General features: G+C 43.4%; 1 protein-coding gene across 9 annotated transcripts in view; it reads right to left on the bottom strand.

Annotated features, from left to right (window-relative positions):
- Positions 1–8,408: 8,408 nt before the first annotated feature.
- The window catches only part of LOC139578628 (BTB/POZ domain-containing protein 8-like), a 43,279-nt gene continuing 30,673 nt past the window's right edge, over positions 8,409–21,014 (bottom strand). For 8 of the 9 annotated variants that reach the window (XM_071406478.1, XM_071406483.1, XM_071406482.1 and 5 more), the window contains 7 exons: positions 20,488–20,617; positions 19,062–19,123; positions 17,286–17,916; positions 15,900–15,987; positions 15,388–15,524; positions 13,266–15,287; positions 8,409–9,741 (listed from right to left, as the gene is read on the bottom strand). In XM_071406478.1, the coding sequence (XP_071262579.1) occupies positions 9,200–9,741; positions 13,266–15,287; positions 15,388–15,524; positions 15,900–15,987; positions 17,286–17,916; positions 19,062–19,123; positions 20,488–20,617 (3,612 nt within the window). In that variant the 3' untranslated portion in view covers positions 8,409–9,199. The remainder of the gene's footprint in view (positions 9,742–13,265; positions 15,288–15,387; positions 15,525–15,899; positions 15,988–17,285; positions 17,917–19,061; positions 19,124–20,487; positions 20,618–21,014) is intronic. The other variant, XM_071406481.1, reaches the window with a different exon arrangement.

Below are 21,014 nucleotides of genomic sequence, written 5' to 3'. Positions count from 1 at the left end.
GTCCATGAACCAAAAAATTGAGGCTGTTCTGAGGGCAAAAGTGGGGGGTGCAACTCAATATTAGGAAGGTGTCCTTAATGTTTTGTATACTCAGTGTAGGTCAACATAAGCTGACTGTCAGTTTGTAGTGCTTGATTGAAAATATATACTTGACAAAAATATAAACGAAACATGCAACAATTTCAAAGATTTAGTTCATATGAGGAAACAGTCAATTAAAAATGAATTCATTAGACCGTAATCTATAGATTTCACATAACTGGGAATACAGATGTGCATTTGTTGATCACAGATACCTTAAAAAAATGGTCCTCACAATGAGCCTCAGGATCTCGGCAGGGTATTTTTGTGCATTCAAATTGCCAGGGATAAAATGCAATTGTGTTAGTTGTCCGTAGCTAATGCCTGCCCATACCATAACACCACCACCAACATGGAGCACTCAGTTCACAAAGTTGACATCAGCAAACCGCTCGCCCAAATGAAGCCATACAAGTGATCTGCGGTTGTGAGACTGGTTGGACGTAACACCAAATTCTCTAAAATTATGTTGGAGGTGGCTTATGGTAGAGAAATTAATTTTGTCCCCAGCACAGGGTACAGTGGCTTGCGAAAGTATTCACACCCCTTGGAATTTTTCCTATTTTATTGCCTTTACAACCTGGAATTAAAATAGATTTTTTGTGGGTTTGTATCATTTGATTTACACAACATGCAGACCACTTTGAAGATGCAAAATATTTTTTCTTGTGAAACAATCAAGAAATAAGACAAAAAAACTGAAAACTTGAGCGTGCATAACTATTCACCCCCCCAAAGTCAATACTTTGTACAGCCACCTTTTGCAGCAATTGCAGCTGCAAGTCTCTTGGGGTATGTCTCTTGTTGGTTCCATTTTTCTGTGCTTCGTTTTTTTACTTAACAAATAAGGAAAACTCAAAATGTGCACTTATAAATCAAAACAATTTTAATCGAAATACAGCTGTAGACAGAAGTCAAAGATCAAACATCACACATACAACTGATGTCTCTCCTGAGTTCTGCAAAATAGGAAAGGGTCCAAGTTATTTTATTAAGCCCGAAGTCCAGCCCTAGTGATGTCACTGCATACATCATTACCTTCTACTCATGGGACCAAGCCCATGCATACACAGCTATACAAACAATAGTTTCAGTGTTATCTAAAGGCTCAGCAGTAAATGTCCACTCCCCAAGTTGATTTATAGTGGTATGTCTGACCCTATCATGACCCCAAGTTGACCTCATCACTCTATCAGCTTGGCACATCTAGCCACTGGGATTTTTGCCCATTCTTCAAGGCAAACTTCTCCAGCTTCTTCAAGTTGGATGGGTTCCGCTGGTATACAGCAATCTTTAAGTCATACCACAGATTCTCAATTGGATTGAGGTCTTGGCTTTGACTAGGCCATTCCAAGACATTTAAATGTTTCCCCTTAAACCACTCGAGTGTTGCTTCAGCAGTATGCTTAGGGTCATTGTCCTGCTGGAAGGTGAACCTCCGTCCCAGTCTCAAATCTCTGGAAGACTGAAACAGGTTTCCCTCAAGAATTTCCCTGTATTTAGTGCCATCCATCATTCCTTCAATTCTGACCAGTTTCCCAGTCCATGCCGATGAAAAACATCCCCACAGCATGATGCTGCCACCACCATGCTTAACTGTGGGATGGTGTTCTCGGGGTGATGAGAGGTGTTGGGTTTGCACCAGACATAGTGTTTTCCTTGATGGCCAAAAAGCTCAATTTTAGTCTCATCTGACCAGAGTACCTTCTTCCATATGTTTGGGGAGTCTCCCACATGCCTTTTGGCGAACACCAAACGTGTTTTCTTATTTTTTTCTTTAAGCAATGGCTTTTTTTCTGGACACTCTTCTATAAAGCCTAGCTCTGTGGAGTGTGCGGCTTAAAGTGGTCCTATGGACAGATACTCCAATCTCGGCTGTGAAGCTTTGCAGTTCCTTCAGGGTTGTCTTTGGTCTCTTTGTTGCCTCTCTGATTAATGCCCTCCTTGCCTGGTTTGTGAGTTTTGGTGGGCGGCCCTCTCTTGGCAGGTTTGTTGTGGTGCCATATTCTTTACATTTTTTAATAATGGATTTAATGGTGTTCCGTGGGATGTTCAAAGTTTCGGATATTTTTTTATAACCCAACCCTGATCTGTACTTCTCCACAACTTTGTCCCTGACCTGTTTGGAGAGCTCCTTGGTCTTCATGGTGCCGCTTGCTTGGTGGTGCCCCTTTCTTAGTGGTGTTGCAGACTCTGGGGCCTTTCAGAACAGGTGTATATATATTGAGATCATGTGACAGATCATGTGACACTTAGACTGCACACAGGTGGACTTTATTTAACTAATTATGTGACTCTTGAAGGTAATTGGTTGCACCAGATCTTATTTAGGGGCTTCATAGCAAAGGGTGATGAATACATATGCACACACCACTTATCCGTTTTTAATTTAAAAAATGTTTTTGAAACAAGTTATTTTTATATTTCACTTCACCAATATGGACTACTTTGTGTATGCCCATTACATGAAATCCAAATAAAAATCAATTTAAATTACAGGTTGTAATGCAACAAAATAGGAAAAACGCCAAGGGGGATGAATACTTTGCAAGGCACTGTACACCTGTGTAATGATCATGCTGTTTAATCAGCTTCTTGATATGCCACACCTGTCAGGTGGATGAATTATCTTGGCACAGATTTGTGCACAAAATTTGAGAAATAAGCTTTTTGTGCATATGGAGCTTTTCTAGGATATTTTATTTCAGCTAATGAAACATGGGACCAACACTTTACATATTGCATTTATATTTTTGTTCAGTGTAATATAGTAGATATTCTTTATCCATCTCTACCTTAGGGTAATGGAGTGTCTCAATCTGTTTTACGATACCTGCTTATGCGAGACAAGGACCGGTCTTTTTTACAGATTCATATAATTCAAAAGATTAAACTTTGCTACAACAGCCAGTTAAAAAAAAATATATATATATAATATGTTTATTATTTTCCAATAAAAAATAATTTAAAAAAGACAGCGATACAAACATTGATATTCATTGTACTGTTGAATGGGATGGCAAATTTAGAGGACAAAACAAAACTTAACTCACACAAACACAAAAATAAAACAAAATCCTATTAGGTGGTACATGTGTAAGAAGACAGCATATAGTCATTACAAGCAGTGTAATTTAGCCAAAAATAAACATTGAGTGGAGTACAGCACAGAGTAGCAGCAGATCATCAACCCAGTTATGAAGTGGGACTAGACCATTTATCCAGTATCGGCTGCCATATTTTGTAAAACATTAGACTTCTATTGGAGGTATTGTATCAAATCTTTTCCATATTTATTACATTACCTAAATCCCGTAACCACATTTGAAAGGTAGGTACAGTCTCCAATTTCCAAAATTGCAATATGAGCCTTTTGGCTAATAGAGTACAAAGAGAGACAGCCTTCCCCTTCTGGTTATTCCCATCAACTGTACCAAACAGAGCGATCAATGGGTCTGAGGCTAGAACTCTATCGAAGGCTTGAGATAAGTAATCAGAAATGAGAGCCCAGTAAGCATGTAACTTAGGACATGTCCAAAATAAGTGGGTCAACGTCCCCTCGTCCTGCTTGCACCTCTCACACAGTGGTGAGGTGTCTGGGAATATTTTATGCAGTTTCACTTTTGAGTAATGTAACATGTGTATCACCTTTTGTGTTGTGTTTGGCATTCACTGAACTGTGGTTTATATTCCTGAGAGCTTCTACCCAGTCCTCATCTGAGATTTCTGAACCAAGTTCTTGTTCCCAATGTCTGTGGATACCTCTATGTGGGCCTGTAGCACATCATAGAGACCGACCCTTTTGAATGGGGTTTGACAAGGATCAGGCTATCTAATGTAGGATTATTTGGCTTAATGCAATACTGTGGGATATGTGTCCTTAAGAAATTCCAAATTTGGAGGTATCTGAAAAAATGTGTTGTTGGCATGTTAAACTTACCCTGTAATTGTTGAAATGAAGCTAACTGACCATTAATGTATAAGTTACCAATTGTTGTGAGCCCCTTCTCCCTCCACTGTGAAAACACCATGACAAAAAGATACAAGCATAGGGTGAGAAAGCAGATCTCTCTACACTACAGTACTTTATTTTTTTAAATGTATTACATGTATAGTATATTCTGTATTATTCTGTGAACTGTATAAAATGTGTTATCCTGTGTACACAAATCAATATACTATTGTGACTTATCCACTCACATAAGCCAGAGAAGCTGTTCATTGACTATAGCTCAGCCTTGAACACTATAGTACCCTCCAAGCTCGGTGCCCTGGGTCTGAACCCCGCCCTGTGCAACTGGGTCCTGGACTTCCTGACGGGCCGCCCCAAGGTGGTGAAGCAAAACAACACATCCACTTTGATGATCCTCAACACAGGGGCCCCACAAGGGTGCGTGGTCAGCCCCATCCTGAACTCCCTTTTCACCCATGACTGAGTGGCCACGCACACCTTCAACTCAATCATCAAGACAACACAACAGTAGTAGGCCTGGTTCCCAACAATGACGAGACTTCAAGGGTCAGGGAAGATGTGAGGGCCGAGGGAGCACGCCCCTATCCACATTGACTGAATTGCTGCGGAGAAGGTGGAAAGCTTCAAGTTCCTCGGCGTACACATCACTGACAATCTGAAATGGTCCACCCACACAGACAGTGTGCTGAAGAAGGCGCACCAGCGTCTCTTCAACCTCAGGAGGCTGAAGAAATTTGGCTTGGCCCCTAAGACCCTCACAAACTTTTACAGATGCACAATTGAGAGCATCCTGTCGGGCTGTATCACCGTCTGGTACGGCAACTGCACCACTCGCAACCGCAGGGCTCTCCAGTGGGTGATGCGGTCTGCACAACGCATCACCGGGGGCACACTGTCTGCTCTCCAGGACACCTACAGCACCTGATGTCACAGGAAGGCCAAAAAGATAATCAAGGACATCAACCACCCGAGCCACGGCCTATTCACCCTGTTATCATCCTGTTATCATCCAGAAGGCGAGGTCAGTACAGTTGCATCAAAGCTGGAACCGAGAGACTGAAAAACAGCTTCTATCTCAAGGCCATCATACTGTTAAATAGGCATCACTAGCCGGCTACCACCCGGCTACTCAACCCTGCACCTAGAGGTTGCTGCCCTATATACTGTACATAGACATGGAATTACTGGACACATGAAAAAAGGAACACTAGTCACTTTAATAATGTTTACGTACTGTTTTACTCATCTCATATGTATATGCTGTATTTTATTATACTGTATTTTAGTCAATGCCACTCCGACATTGCTTGTCCTAATATTTATATATTTCTTAATTCCATTCTTTTACTTTTAGATGTGTGTATTGTTGGGAATTGTTAGATACTACTGCCCTGTTGGAGCTAGGAAAACAAGCATTTCGCTACACCCGCGATAACATTTGCTAAAATATGTGTATGTGACCAATACAATTTGATTTGATGCTAGAGGCACATTAGTCCAGACTATGACCGTGAAAAATGAGAAGGTATCAGACATGACCCCAGAGATGCAGTATCATTATTTGAATTGGCACTGATAGTAATAATTATTCATTTCGACTTAACAGGTACTGCAGTGTGCTCTGGTGACCTGATGGAGTCTTGCGGTCAGCATTGAAGAGATATCAGAGGAAAAAGTGAAAACTGGGACTGCTGTCTAACAGAAATGGCCCAGTCATTCATTTATTGTTGCTTTATTTTAATTTGAATGTTTTTTATTCTTATTCGGGCTATTTAATAAATACACAATCTACACAAAATGCTCCCTTGTCAAAAAATCCTACAGGATTAGCGATTATTCCAATAGAATCCTATAGGATTTTCGCAGTCCTGTAGGATTTTGTGTCACCTGTGTCAGAATCATATCGGACTACTTTTTTTCCTATTGGGAATCAAAAGTAATCCTATTGGACCCTATATGATTCTCGCAATTCCATAGGATTATGTATCACCATTATCAGAATCCTATTGAATTACTTTTTTCCCTTTTTGAAATCAAAAGTAATCAGATTGGATCCTATACGTTTTTGATAAGTATTGTAGGATTGTTTCACCCCAATCAGAATCCTAGTATTCCTTTTTTCTTAATTGAACCCATTAAATGATAGTTTGTTGAAATGAGTACCAGTACAATACAACAACATTGCTTGGAAACAACACTTTTATATTCATTTCTGTTTTATTCACCTGCAATAAAAACTATAGCCCTTTAAGAGTGACTGACGGCGTCACAGCTAGCTCAGAGGGGCGCTGTTTCGCTCGGTCGGATGCTTTATCTGAGATTGATGATTCTTTCTGTCCGTGCGCGTTTTGGTCAAATAAATGATCACTATTTCAATATTTCATTTGGCGGTAAAGCAGGGCAGCCTGAACTTGAAGCAGCAAGAACGGTGACAGCGGACACTTTCTCTTGAGCTACGTTTTACATATAGGATATAGGGTACCTTTTAGGAAGACGTTTTGGAGGCAGAGACAAATAGATGGGTAGGCTAAACAATATTTATTGAAAATGAAAGGCGCAACGCTTACTCACAATGGTAGCCTAAGCGCGCTTTGCGCCCTTTTCCTTTTCAACGATTAAGAACTTTTTTTTGATTGCACCTCGACTCACGTTCGTTGAGCGCCCTCCACTTCTTCCCATTATCAATATTTATTTACAGACACTAGTAAACTATAGTGTAACTGCCAATGCCACATGATTCTCTGCCCATGCATAGCAATTTACTCTATTTCATTTGAGACCACACGTGTAGCCAGGCGCACTAGATTTCAAACGCGGACTGCGCCACAATGCTCTCTGTCGGAACCACAGACTGCAGCCCTCTAACTGGATCCAAAAGGCAGTGGTTGAAAAATTACCCAATTGTCATATGTTGATATCACAAGTTTACTGGAGAACTGAGACGAAGTAGAGACTCTGGACAGGGTGGATAAGGTTTAATTAAAAGCAATTTATTCAGAGGTAAAGATATCTGAAATAGCGTGCACGGACTCATTCATCAAGCTCAAATGGAACTATCCGAAAAAGCCCAGATAACAGAGTGCATAGACATTTTATACAGCACAGAAAGTAGGTTGAGTCTGGAAGTTCTGGTCCTCTGGTTGGTCCTGATGAGTTGGGCGAGGTCCCCTTCAGGCTAGTATCACTGTCCCATTGGCTCTGAGTAGAGTTCTTTGTCTTCAGAAATGTTCAGCTAAAACAGGAGATTAGGTGTGTGCGTAGATGTTCCTATTTTGACATTTCTGTGTGTCTCTGTAAAATGTTCAGACTGAAGAGGAGATTTTGTGTGTGCGTAGATGTTCCTGTCTTATCAGTGTTTATGAAAGGTTTACGTCAGCCCTCTGTCCTTGGGTATGTGTGTGTCTCAGTATCTCGTGAAATGCAGTACCAAGCACCCTTTTCTTATCAGTGTTTATGAAAGGTCTGTGTCAGCCATCTGTCTCTGGGTGTGTGTGGGTCTCAGTATCTGCTTATGAGTTTGTGAGAAACCCTGTTTGGAAAGAAGTTAGTTATAACAACGTAATAGCAATATGCTTGTGTTATAATAAATGATATTTATTACAAATACTTGAGTAAAAGTAAAGATTCCTTAATAGAAAATGACTTAAAGTAAAAGTGAAAGTCACCCAGTAAAATAGGCTTGAGTAAAAATCTAAAAGTATTAACTTTTAAATATACTTAAGTATCTAAAGTTAATGTTATTGCCAATATACTTAAGTATCAAAAGTAAAAATCATTTCCAATTCCTTATATTAAGCAAACCAGAAGGTACAATGTGTTTTTTAAATTTTGAGATTGACTGTTGGAGTGTGCCCCAGGCTATCATACTTTACAAATGAAGCATTTGTGTTTAAAGTCTGCCAGATCAAGGGCAGTAGTTATGACCAGGGATCTTCTCTTGATAAGAGTGTGAATTGGACAATATTTCTGTTTTACTAAGCATTCAAAACGTAACAAGTACTTTTGGGTATCAGGGAAAATGTATTGAGTAAAAAGTACACCATTTTCTAAAGTAAAAGTTGTCAAAAACATAAATAGTAAAGTACAGATACCCAAAAAAACTTGAAGTAAAACATATTTAAAGTACTTAAGTACTTTACACCACTGCCAAAAGGTGATTCTATTTAGTGCATTAGATACAGTAACAAATGCTCAAATATTCCTTTTGAAGTGTATCCCTTATTTTAACCTGACATGTGCAATAAAAATCGATATAATTTCACAAATGATCTCTTCATTTTCTAAAATAATCGAGTATTGTATTTGAATCTGTCACTAAAACTGTCACTAAAACTAAAAACAATCAATGAAACCATTGTATTTAGAAGCACACATTTTTATTTTCATATACAACAATTAATGTAAAGCCAACATGTTCTCTAGTTTCTGTGAAACTCCACTGTCTAACCATCATAAAGACTAAAGAGCATGAGAAAGAAAGCTTTTTTATTTTCTTCTAAATGTTGCAAACACCAAGTAAACATACAAAAAAATGTCTGCATGCACAACAGCTCATGAGTCTAAATTCTCAGTCCATTAAGTATTAAGGATATAACGGAAGGTGATGGACTGAATGCAAACAAGCGCAGCTTGAGAGTCTAAAATAAACTCAAGAGTTCCATGAAAAGCAGCATAAAAAGCAGTAAATAAATAGAGGAATCAAAACATAATCGAGGTATAAAACGGAAGAATTGTTGTACTGTAGTTGTCGAGAGAGACAGAAGACATGTTGTAAAAGTCCAGACAAAGTGTAACAGCTCCCTGATAGACAGTACTGTAGCAGTGTCATTCTCCTAAATGCAGTCAGAAGTGTTGTATAGTTCAGCGGTATTCAACCGGGGTACTGCAGCGGTCAGCCCAAAAAAATCTAACGTATGATGGGGGGGGGGGGTCTTGCCGGTTTTCCTGGGAGGGGGTCCCTGGGCAAGAAAAGGTTGGTATAGTATAGTTGATAAATGTACCAGACACCTGGTACAGTATAGTTGATTAAACCGAGTTAGAGGTTAAGAGGCTAGTGTCTCTTTTGTCCTTAAAGCCATCAATCAGTCAGTGATGTGTTTCTAACGCCATGATGATCCATTCACTTTTAATTCTGTATAGTCTTTGTCAGTGATGTGTTTCTAGCTCCACAATGGTCCACTCCCCCTGCGGCGAGGCAGCGTCTTCGGGAGAGAAGCTGGTCACAGTTATGCTAGTTGTGGAGTCCTCCAGGGGTGATATGAGCTCCGCCCAGCGTTTAAACGTCTCCTTCTCGTGGGGCAGGAAGATCTGCTGGGCGTCAAGGCAGTCCCGGGAGAGGGACAGGGTCTGCTTGATCAGATACTGGGCTAGGTTCAGGTCCTCAGGGACTGGATTTATGACGCCCAAACTGGACTCCTGGTCTGAGAGAAGTTGCTTCAGCATGCTCCAGTCACGCTCCGCAAACTTACTGCTCTCCTCATTGTAACCTTCATCATTCCCCTCCTCCTCCTGCCCCACTGTGCTCCTCCTGCTCCTGTCCTTGATGTTGTCCGAGGAGCTGAGGTGCTCAAAGGCTTCTCCCAGGTCCAGTTCGTAGATGGGAGAGAGGGCTTTGGACGGGCGGCGGTCTTGTGTACAGGTCGGGGTTGTTGTTTGATCCAATCTGTCACAATGTCCCTCATTGTCCCCTAAAAACAATTGACAATACTGCACAGTGACTTAACGATTCAGCTTTCCATAAGTCCATAGTCATTACACAGGCATTCTTCTGGTCACTTCTTCCCATTATCATCCCAACATTAACATGACTAAAGTTTCCCCCTTAATGCAACTGTGTCCTCTTAACCATTTAATAATCAATGACTGGATCAGGCAATGGCCTGTATTCTACCAGGAGATGGGGGGGAGCCCTCGTTTCACCATTGCATTGGTACTCACGTTACAGACCAATGGATTATGATATGATATTGTTGATATACTGTACATTTATATCAGATGTATAAATCACGAGTAATCACTGACCTGGACTGTGGGTGACAGGGAGGATGCACAGCTGCCTTAAAGGTGAAGCACAGAGGGATGTAGTTGTCTGGATGTGTCTCTTTTATCCAGCAGTAATTAACACAGTAAGCCATGCATTGCATTGCCAGCACTGGTTAGTTAGCCTAACTCTGCATAACTCCGTTTGCTCAGGCACCAGTGATATGTTTGAAGAAGTAAACCGTGCAGGTCTCTAACTATTGAGCAAACCTTTTGTATTGTAAAGATATGATTATTATACTGTAACAACAATCTAAATGCAGGCAGAAATGATTTCATTTGTAGCACAAAAGGAAGTACGCACATCACTTGTTTTCTCTGACATTTCCCATTTGTTTTTATATACAGTTTCTTTCTATCATAAATACTGCTTCAATATCACTAAATAAGAGGTCTATACAGTCGTGGCCAAAAGTTTTGAGAATGACACAAATATTAATTTTCACATAGTCTGCTGCCTCATGATGGCAATTTGCATATACTCCAGAATGTTATGAAGAGTGATCAGATGAATTGCAAAGTCCCTCTTTGCCATGCAAATGAACTGAATCCCCCAAAAACATTTCCACTGCATTTCAGCCCTGCCACAAAAGGACCAGTTTACATCATGTCAGTGATTCTCTTGTTAACACAGGTGTGAGTGTTGATGAGGACAAGGCTGGAGATCACTGTCATGCTGATTGAGTTCGAATAACAGATTGGAAGCTTCAAAAGGAGGGTGGTGCTTGGAATCATTGTTCTTCCTCTGTCAACCATGGTTACGTGCAAGGAAACACGTGCCGTCATCATTGCTTTGCACAAAAAGGGCTTCACAGGCAAGGATATTGCTGCCAATAAGATTGCACCTAAATCAACCATTTATCGGATCATAAAAAACTTCAAGGAGAGCGGTTCAATTGTTCTAAAGAAGGCTTCAGGGCACCCAAGAAAGTCCAGCAAGCGCCAGGACCGTCTCCTAAAGTTGATTCAGCTGCGGGATCGGGGATACAGAGCTTGCTCAGGAATGGCAGCAGGCAGGTGTGAGTGCATCTGCACGCACAGTGAGGCAAAGACTTTTGGAGGATGGCTTGGTGTCAAGAAGGGCAGCAAAGAAGCCACTTCTCTCCAGGAAAAACATCAGGGACAGATTGATATTCTGCAAAAGGTACAGGGATAGGACTGCTGAGGACTGGGGTAAAGTCATTTTCTCTGATGAATCCCCTTTCTGACAAACTCCAAGCATTGATTATGCAAGAATGGGCTGCCATCAGTCAGGATGTGGCCCAGAAGTTAATTGACAGCATGCCAGGGCGGATTGCAGAGGTCTTGAAAAAGTAGGGTCAACACTGCAAATATTGACTCTTTGCATCAACTTCATGTAATTGTCAATAAAAGCCTTATAAAAGAAACGTATGAAATGCTTGTAATAATACGTTAGATATTTTTGTCAGATGTTACTATGAAATACTGAAGACACTGAAGCAGCAGACTTTGTGAAAATTAATATTTGTGTCATTCTCAATAACATTTGGCCACGACTGTACTGGCAAAATATCACAAAAATGTCCACTTATCGCTGTTGACAGCAGAAACAAGATTGACATGTTTTGTACTAGGATACCCCCTACCTAGTATGCGTCCCAAATGCCACCATATCCCCTATATAGTTCACAAAGTAGTGCACTATATAGGGAATAGGGTTCCATTTCAGATGTAAACCCCTAACTAAGTAATAGCGTAAGGATTTGCTGTATAACATGAGAGTGAAAAAAGAGAGACATATCAGAACCATGGAAGATAAAGATTGTTCTAGACACACCACACACAGAAGGCTACCAGGCAGCACCACACAAAGGCTATTGAACCAAACCAGTACTACAGAATAAAACTAGTAAAAAAAATACAAATACAAAAATATTGGGTGGAATAAATAAAAAGACAGACAACAAATGGCTTGTATTACTGGCATGCAGATGTCTTTACTAGATAAGCAGACTGAGGAACAGATACAAGCTAGGAGGATCTGACAAATTACAACAAAAACAAGCCGATCCTGGGTAGGTAAGGGTCCCTGTAGGTAGGTAACACGTAGATTGACAGACTAAACCTTTCTCAAAAGCAATCTGGTCATCATGACAGCTTAGTACTGTGGTCCATAGTACAATACAGATATTTTGGGATTTTCCATCTAAATCAAATGGCCATATTATTATGTAATTTGATAGTAAAAACCATAGCTTGGTTGCATGTCTTTTGCATGAAAACACAAATTATAAAGACATCAATCCCAATAAATAATATCATAAGCTATTATCTTATTGGCTTGACAGAGACCAGAAGCTGCTGGAGTTCATGGCATTCAATAAAAGAAACAACGAAAAATCATTGAATAGGCCTATTTGCATTTTTATGTACATCAAAGTGCATCGGTACAACTAGGCCTACGTCAACCCGCCACACCTTGTCACAAGGCAGGTGGTTTATAACCAACACATGGCATAGTACTTGACACTAAATTATTACGTTTTAGTCCCCAAATGGCACCCTATTCCCTACATAGTGCACTACTTTTGACCAGAGCCCCATGGGCCCTGGTCAAAAGTAGTGCACTATAAAGGGAATAGGGTGCCATTTGGGGACTAAAACGTAATAATCTAGTGTCAGTTTTCTCATTGAAATTAACATAGCTTTCCCCCCCCTTTTTCATATGTAATCTGAGTAGTCAGGGTCAGAATGACTCTGAAAAAGTTGAAACATTAGGTTATATGTTGATTATAGCTAAACTACTCCTGCACGTTTTTTTGATTGACCAATCTCCATGTTTTAAATTGGTGTTGCAAATTCAAATCAATGGACTGGTACACAAACAGATGTTTTGTGTAATGATAGCAAGGTTTTAGCTATATGGGCATATACAAAAATGATCCCCTCATTGAATTTGAACTAGTTAAGTAATCTGCATAATATCCTTTTTGAGAGGAATGGGATAGCTAAGTAAACGTTTCATGATGCAAATGAGTAGTCCGAGCATTACATCATATGAGACAGAGGAGATTGTATCTTGCAAAGGGAGAACTAACTAACTATGCCTTGACTGATGGAGTTTGGCTGGGTGGGGAAGGAAAATGGGTGAGGGGTTTGGTTTTAGGGTTTAAATTAGGAGGGGTCCTAAATGTAGATTAGTATACATTACCTGCTGGGGACTGTGGGATAGCTGCATGTGCAGGAGACTCCCCTGTCTGCTGAGGGTAATTTAAGTCTAGATGTAAGTCTGCTCTCTTGCTCTCTGCAGGTACAGGTGCTTGGTTAGGCTTGGTTGAGGGGTTCCTGCGTGGTGTCCCTCCGTTGCTGTACTGTTCAGCAGGCCGGAGGTCCAGGTGGCAGGGTCTCTCCCACTCCTGGGGAGGCAGGTCACTGAGGTCAGGGTCCAGGGGAGGGCAACCAGGGCTGGGCTCTACTCCCTCCACCTTGGTGGGGTTATGGTCATCTACCAGAGGATCCTGGATCTCAGTGAGGAAAACAATGGGTTTGGTGTTGGACTCCTGCTCGGTACCTAGTTCCTGCTGAGGTGTGCTTTTGGGAAGGTCAGACGCCAGGTGCTCCCCAGAGTGAGACACAGAGTTGGGGGCCGACTGAGGTGCTGGAGGAGGGTCACTCTCGAAGACTTCGCAGGGTGTGAGGGGGTCGTCAGGCTGTTGCTGGGGTGGAGTCTGCGCCCCGCACTCCTCTGATCCCAGCTCCTCACACTCGTCCACAGAGATCAGAACAGAGCGGCGGAAGTTAGAGGCTGACTGGTAGTCCTGCTGCTCGTTGTCCTGGTCAGGGTCAGCTCCATCCTCGAAGGCCAAGTTGATAATGCCCTGGAACTGAGGGGATGGGTCAACGGGAGGCAGAGGGGCATGATGACAAGGAAGAACCTCCACCTCTGACTTCTCGTCCTCTTCCTCATCCTCCTCTTCCTCAGACTCCTCCGACTCCTCGGAGGAGAAGAGCTGGCTGTCGGGGACCTGCTTCACTGTAACATTGGCCTCCACTTTCTCTACCTCCTCCTCAACAGGGACCTCCTCTCTGTCCCTGCTCAGCCAGGAGCGTGGCCGTCGCCTCACCCCTTCCTCCTCACTGGTGGTCTCTACCTCACGCCCCTTCAGCCTCACCTCGACCCGCAGCCCACCGTCCAGCATCTTCAGCTCCTCGGGGGTACTCGTGTCACTACTACTGCGGCCCAGAAAGTCATGGCAACGCATGGTTCCGCCTCCCTTGGTTCCGCCGCGGTCGTTGGAGCAGCAGTCGTCCACGTCGTCCTGCGAGCCCCCGGCATCGTAGTCCTCAGAGCGGGGCTTGATGTCATCTGAGGAGGTGGTGGCGCTGCCGGACTCTGACTCAGGGCTGACCTGGTGGTGCAGGCCGCTCCACGAGTCCTCCAGAGGGTTATCTGTGCTGCTCAGGCTGCCTGGGTTCGGGGTGTCCAGGGGAAGATCTGTGGTTGAGCCAGGAGTGTGTTTACATGTGTGTGTGCCCTCTGTGTGCTTAGCAGGCTCTCCGTTTACAAGAGCATACCCTTGAGAGACGTGGTTGGTTGCTGGTGGCTGACTAGACAGAGCCCTGATTCCTCCTGTGCTGTTAGGTTTACCTGGTTGTTTGGCAGACTTCTGGGGACTCTGCTTAGGGCTGGTGTTCAGGGGTAAGGAGAGGGAGTCCCCTCCTCCACCGAGGCCCTGGGGGCCTGATGGTAGTATACTGTTATGTGTCGGGCTCTGCTCTGTTGATCCTGCTGCTGGCTCGGAGGCCGCCTCCCTGGGATTTGAATGGGAGGAGACCCTCTCTGCTTCAGCACCAGTGTCATTAGCCTGTTGAGTCTCCGTGGAGGTTTTACCATTATATCCTTCTTTCTCTTTAGCTGCAGGCGTTTTAGAAGAAACGACAGAGGAGGAAGAGTTTTTAACTGGCCCCGCTGACTTTGGGGAGGCTTTCTCTGTAGGAGATTCAGAGGTACTTTTCTGCTTAGGTCCAGATTTGGCCATTGCTTGCGGAGGCTGTTTGGAAGGAGCAGAGCTAGATTTTGTTGGTTTAGAAGCAGATTTGGCTGCGGTAGCTGGGGTTGGTTTTGTGGTCTTCCTGGCTGCTTTGTCTGCTGAGGCTTTAGAACCATCCTTATCCTCCTCTTTCCTGGGAGACGCATGCTTTCTGGCACTCAGGGAGGACCCAGGTCTAGAGACTTCATTAGAGGAGAAACAAGAAAAAGGGAAGACTATTTCAATAATTTGGCCCACAGTGAGATGATGTTAGGATTTGTATTGGCACAAACACGCACGCACCATGGTTCTCAGCGGAGCCTGTTGGTGTGCACCTTCCCTTCGTGTCTGCTCTGGCTCCTGTTCCTCTAGTTGTTGCTCTTCCTATAGAGGGAAGCTTGGCTTTATTGGCCTCTCTAGCGCTGGGCTTATTGGTTGGGCTGATAAGGGAGATTAAAAAGACAATCAAATCAAAAGCATACACAGCCCCAGAGAGTAGAAAATTAAGCCTGACACTCACAAAAATGAAAGCAATTTTTAATTGTAAAAATATATATATTGTAATTTAGGAAAATAACAACAATCAATACATTATGGACACAATATCACAGGGTTTGATAACATTAAGGGACAAAAGCTCATAAACCTCATAAGACCTTAGCATAAACAAGCACTGTGTTGTTTCATCCATCTCTGTATGGACTAGCAACTACCAATATATAACAATGGGGGGCAGCAGAGGTTTTTCTACCATTTCTCAGGGATGGTCTTCTATCTAAGTAGAAGGTTCTGATTGTGGGTGCAATGCTGCTTACCTGTTGGTCTTTGCAGTGTCTGTTTTCTGGGGGGGTTTCGTCAGTGGAGATTTGGTCAGAACTTTAGCCTGCGTTTTTGACTTAAGACCTAAAACACAGGATTGTTATAGTGTGCTTTAACCTTGAACCAAAACACTGATATTTATTGTTGGAAAATGAAAACTGCTCACTTAGAATGAGGGGTTAAGAGGAGGAATAGGATTCGTTTAGCTATACAGCTTAGTGGGGAAGAAGAGTGCAACAATAAACAGACATTGTTTTGAGGGGAAAAATGCACATTCATCTGAAGAAATTCTCAAACAAAGTACACCGATGATTACATTTCACAGAGAGCTAACGGGGATGTCAATATCTAACAAACAATGAGTGTTTTTTAATTCATATTCTGCGAGCTAGAGGCAAGGAGCTGATAATAGTACTGTACTCCAGAGCCAAAATAATGCACAAATCAAGGCCAATAAAACGGATAGAGCTGGAGCAGAGTAGGCGAATAGGGATGACTGGTTTGTTTAGAGAGAGAGAGAGGGGGAGGGAGAGCATATGGCACTCTGACTCTCTCTTCTTCTCTTTTGTATGAAAAAGAGAGACAGGCCGGCTGAGGCCCAGTTCCCCAGACAGACAGAGGGTGTTGCTATCAGTCTACACACCACACAACTCCCCTCCTTCTCCAAACGAGCATACACCGTCACCACGGGAGCTAGGACCAGACTGGGTGTGGAGAAATAAATTGGTCTCACCCCTGTGTGTGAGCTTTGGTTTTGACCTTCAGCTCTGCGGCTTTTTGGGGTGTCTGTTGCCAGGCTGTGCTACCCATAGGGATATTTATTACTGTGGTTCTACCTTGAACTGATTAATATGCATGAAAGAAAGGAGTGCTTCTTGATTCATATTCATGCACACCACTACTGTATATAATGTGTTTCTACTTCAATGTATTATCTTCCGTCTCTCTAGAACCCCTCAGGGTTAAAGAATAACTCATGTAAATCAGTCTGCTACTTATTCTCCACAAAACCTGCTTCCAACTATTTCTGCGTCAAGCTAATTTTTCAGATACTCTAACTTCCTGCCATAAAATATAATTATTGTCATCATAAGAACAAGAATGAGTGAATTAACCCAGCTGGCAAAACTGGTTCGAATGACATTATTACAGCGTCATTATCACAACGTCATTAAAACATAATTACAAAATCATCATGACGTCTTTTCAACCATATTTTCCCATCTGGGAGGTAAGTAAATAACATTGGATGTTAAACCTGGAAATTACAGTTACCCAGCTGGCAAAACAAGTTGAACGTCATTACAACGTCATTATGATGTATTTTCAACCAGTTTTGCCCACTGGGGAGCAAGTTAATAACGTTGAATGTTAGACCAGACCTGGGATGGCGTGGCTGTTGCGTGGGCTTCCGGAGCTGTTGTCAGGGGAGGCGCTGCCTGATGTGGAGGGGGTGGTGGTGGCGGGGTGGGCTGTGCTGCTGTCTGCCCCCTGAAGAGAGTCACCCTTCCCTGCTGTACTCTTCTGCAGCTTCCCTGGCCTAGCCTGAGCTGTGGAGGTGGTGCCTGGAGGAGAGGTCTTGGGCCTGGCTCCGGGGTTAGGCCTCCTGTCCTGGTCCTTAGCCCCTTTACCCAACGTTGGGGAGCCCCTGGATCCGTTAGCAGTGGCTACCTCCTTCCTAGCCCCCCCTGGGCCAGCTGTACCGTTGAGCACTGTGGCGGAGGTTGTAGTCTTGGCTTTAGCCGTGGTGCTTCGGTGGTCGCCTGGCTGCTTGGTCTTGCCGTTCTTTGCCCTGGATGGGTCACTGTCTCCAGGCTTGGTAGCGTTAGTCCCTCTCTCTGCGGTGGCTGGAAGGACTGGCGTGCCCAGCCCGTCTGACTTCATGGTGGCTGATGATGCAGCCGTAGAGCAACTTCCTGTTCCTGTGTTCCTGACGACCCGATTGGTCCTGTGGACAGGAGGGCTCTCACACGGAGCTGCAGGACCTGAGGCGCATCTTACACCCCTTGGCTGCTAGAAATAGACGAGAGAGGTTTGAATGGAAAAGTTCCGATCACACAACGTCATTTAAAATAATGGCATAGTGGTCTACGGACTCGATTTAACAGCTAAATACCGAGAAGAAGGAAGTCCGACCTAAACTGGAATTAACACGCAATCTAGAAACTGATTAGCCAGATTTTGTAGATACCGGCTAAGAACGTTTTACTTGTAATGATCGTGATACGTTGTTATTTAACCTACATTAGTTGAATCAATGGACTGAATGACTAAGTTGATCGCGATAAAAGCTTCCGCTAAATTACTCAAATGAAATGTAATTGAAAAGAATTGAATAATACTGTTGAGGATGCCTGCAAGCTACTGAGCTGTACTGTATACTCAGGCTTGTAAAACAAAAGCAGCCCTGGCCCTCATCACATCCTTCCAGGTGCTCGCTGCCTTGTGTTACAGTTCATCAGTCTGATAAGACACAAGGTCTGTGTATTTATCACTGAGGGGCTGAAAGGTAATTGCTTTCTGTGTCAATTACGAAATGACAGCCGTCAGCAGCCCTGTGCCGGGGTCAGCAGAGCCACAGAAGTATAGCATCCCAAATGGCACCCTGTTTCCTATATAGTGCACTAATTTGGACCAAAGCCCTATGAGCCCTGGTCAAAAGTAGTGCACTATATAGCCAGGCGGAGAGAAACTTCCTTCCAGGCGCCTGCTCCGCATCACAGCACTTCCTGTCAATATCTGTCAGGTTGCTGTTGGCGGGGCCCCTCTCAGCCACTCACATCACACACACACACGTGTCGCCTCCAGTGTGTGTGTGTGTGTGTGTGTGTGTGTGTGTGAGGCTGGCTCTAGGTTTTCCACCATTCACATCTCTGTGATGTGTGCAGTGATTACAGGCTTTCAAAAGCCACCCTCCTAGATCATAATCACGCCATTACATCCACATTTGTGTCATTTAGCATCTAGATGCTCTTATCCAGAGTATAATTCACGCATTCAACTAAAGTAGGTATCACAACCACATATCATAATCATTACACAGGTTTCTCTGTGTTATAGATGGGTTCATATCACCCGACTAAGTGATTTAACGACGCAAAAGAGGAATAAAACAATTGCTTTTAAATGAGACTAAATAAGCTTTTATCATACATTACCTGTGAGCTGGTAAAAACAGGCTTTTTCCCAAGTCTTCTACTGTCTCCTTTATCAAGAGCAGCTATAGGAGAGAACACACAATTAAAGCAACGTTTAAAACATGTTTAAATTACCATTACATTCAGAAACCCTCAAGGCACCATACTCATTCATAAAACAGGTCAGCACAAACATCTTTTGGAGGCACATTGACATGGTTGTGTCTTTGTATTCTCAACACAAGGAGCATGCAATTTGATGATGGATTTTTCCCATTTGAAATATACCAATGTTCCTGAAATATCAAATCCAAGACGTGTCCATTGAAGAGACTGATACTGCAATGTGGCTATTCCACCTCAGGCTTCCTGATTTTCCTTTAAATGAGATACGTACAATCCTGATGTGGTGAGATTTTCATTTAATCAATGAAACATCAGTCAACTGTGTCTGCCGAGCAAGAAAAGACTTCACAGCTTATCTTACCATTTCCCCAGAGATGCTCCAAATCAAGACCAAACTGCTGCACCGGAATGTAGTCGAGTGTGTGTGTGTGTGTGTCTGGTGGGTGTGTATGATGTGACATGTGTGACTAGATTACTGTATGCAACTACCAGTATGCATATTCATTCTATGTGCCTCGCCGTGTGTATGCATGTGTAAACTAGGGTCTCTATGTGAGAGACAGAGAGGGAGATTCCATCAGTATGGAATGTCAGTGCAATTCTAAAACCAAGTTCAATGAATCATTCATGCAATGCATTTCAATGGATCGCAAAGCTAAACAGTCAAAACGAAGCAGTACTTTATTCGTTTCTCAGAGAATGCATGTAATTATGTGTGAAATCCACAAAGAGAGAAATTCAACCATCCACCCCCGCCCCTTTTTTTTTTACAACACAGAACATGCAGAGTATGCTGCAGTTAGCATGTTAGCCTTGACTACGATTGGCTGAAAATGGAGTGAGAGACCGAGGCGGCACCCTCCTCGCCCAAACAATAGATGGACCTTCAGGTTGTGGCTGTGTGTGCTCTGTTCTGCAGCTGTGCTGAAAGCAGCCATTAATTGTGTGATGTTACCCAGAGGCAGCGGCAACAACATATGCGTCGGTGGGCTTTGGTTCCTTCCTCTCTAACGATACAGAGACAGACCCTGTGCTCCATCACTGAAGCCTGGTTCCAGGTCTGTTTGTGCTGTCGCTTGTCATCTCCTATGGTCATTGTCACGCCAAACAAGATCAAACAGACAAAACAGATCTGGGACCAGGCTACCATCACTATGTGGTTGGGTTGAATAGAACAAACAAACACACCCTGCATAATATCCCATCTGAGCCGAGAGGAAGAGAGCTTTGGCTCTCCTCTGCAGTGAGGGACAGATCAGATCACCTCCCAGCTACAGCTAAAGCACCATAGATTAAAGATGGCCGTTTTCCCTTGTCTTACCTGCCAGTATCCGCTCTCTGTGCTTGGAGGGCAGGGTCTCCCATCCCCGCGTGTGGCGGACGGCGTAGAATGACTGGAGCAAGAAGGTCCACAACCTAGCGCGCAGCGCACCAATCTCTCGCCTGAACGGCTGGTTTAGAGAGGAAAGGAGAGAGGGGAGGGAGGAGGAAAGAGAGAGAGCGCGAGCGAATCAGCAGCTGCTTAAAGTACCCATCACCATGGTAACCATCACCCCACCCCCCCTTTCTCTCTCCCTCCCTCTTGCAGAATCCACTTGAGCTCCTTTGAGCTAAATGGATGATGTCATCAGCTGAGGCTGCTGCTGTGCTCCCGCCTCCTCTTCCTCCACATCGCCTTAATGTTTATAAAAAACAGAGCTGGTGGGGGAGCTTCCTCCCTCACACAAACCCTCCCTCCATTCAGTCCTCTCTCTCGCTCTCCCACCCTCACACAGACACACACCCTCCCTCCCTTCCTCTCTCGCTCACCCCCGTCTAACACGCCCACCCTTTTTCCCTTCCTCTCAC

Source organism: Salvelinus alpinus, chromosome 6, assembly GCF_045679555.1.
Source record: "Salvelinus alpinus chromosome 6, SLU_Salpinus.1, whole genome shotgun sequence".
Classification (NCBI taxonomy): Eukaryota; Metazoa; Chordata; class Actinopteri; order Salmoniformes; family Salmonidae; genus Salvelinus; species Salvelinus alpinus.
The sequence above is the reverse complement of the archived record's forward strand: the minus strand, read 5'-3'. Positions and strand labels throughout refer to the sequence as shown.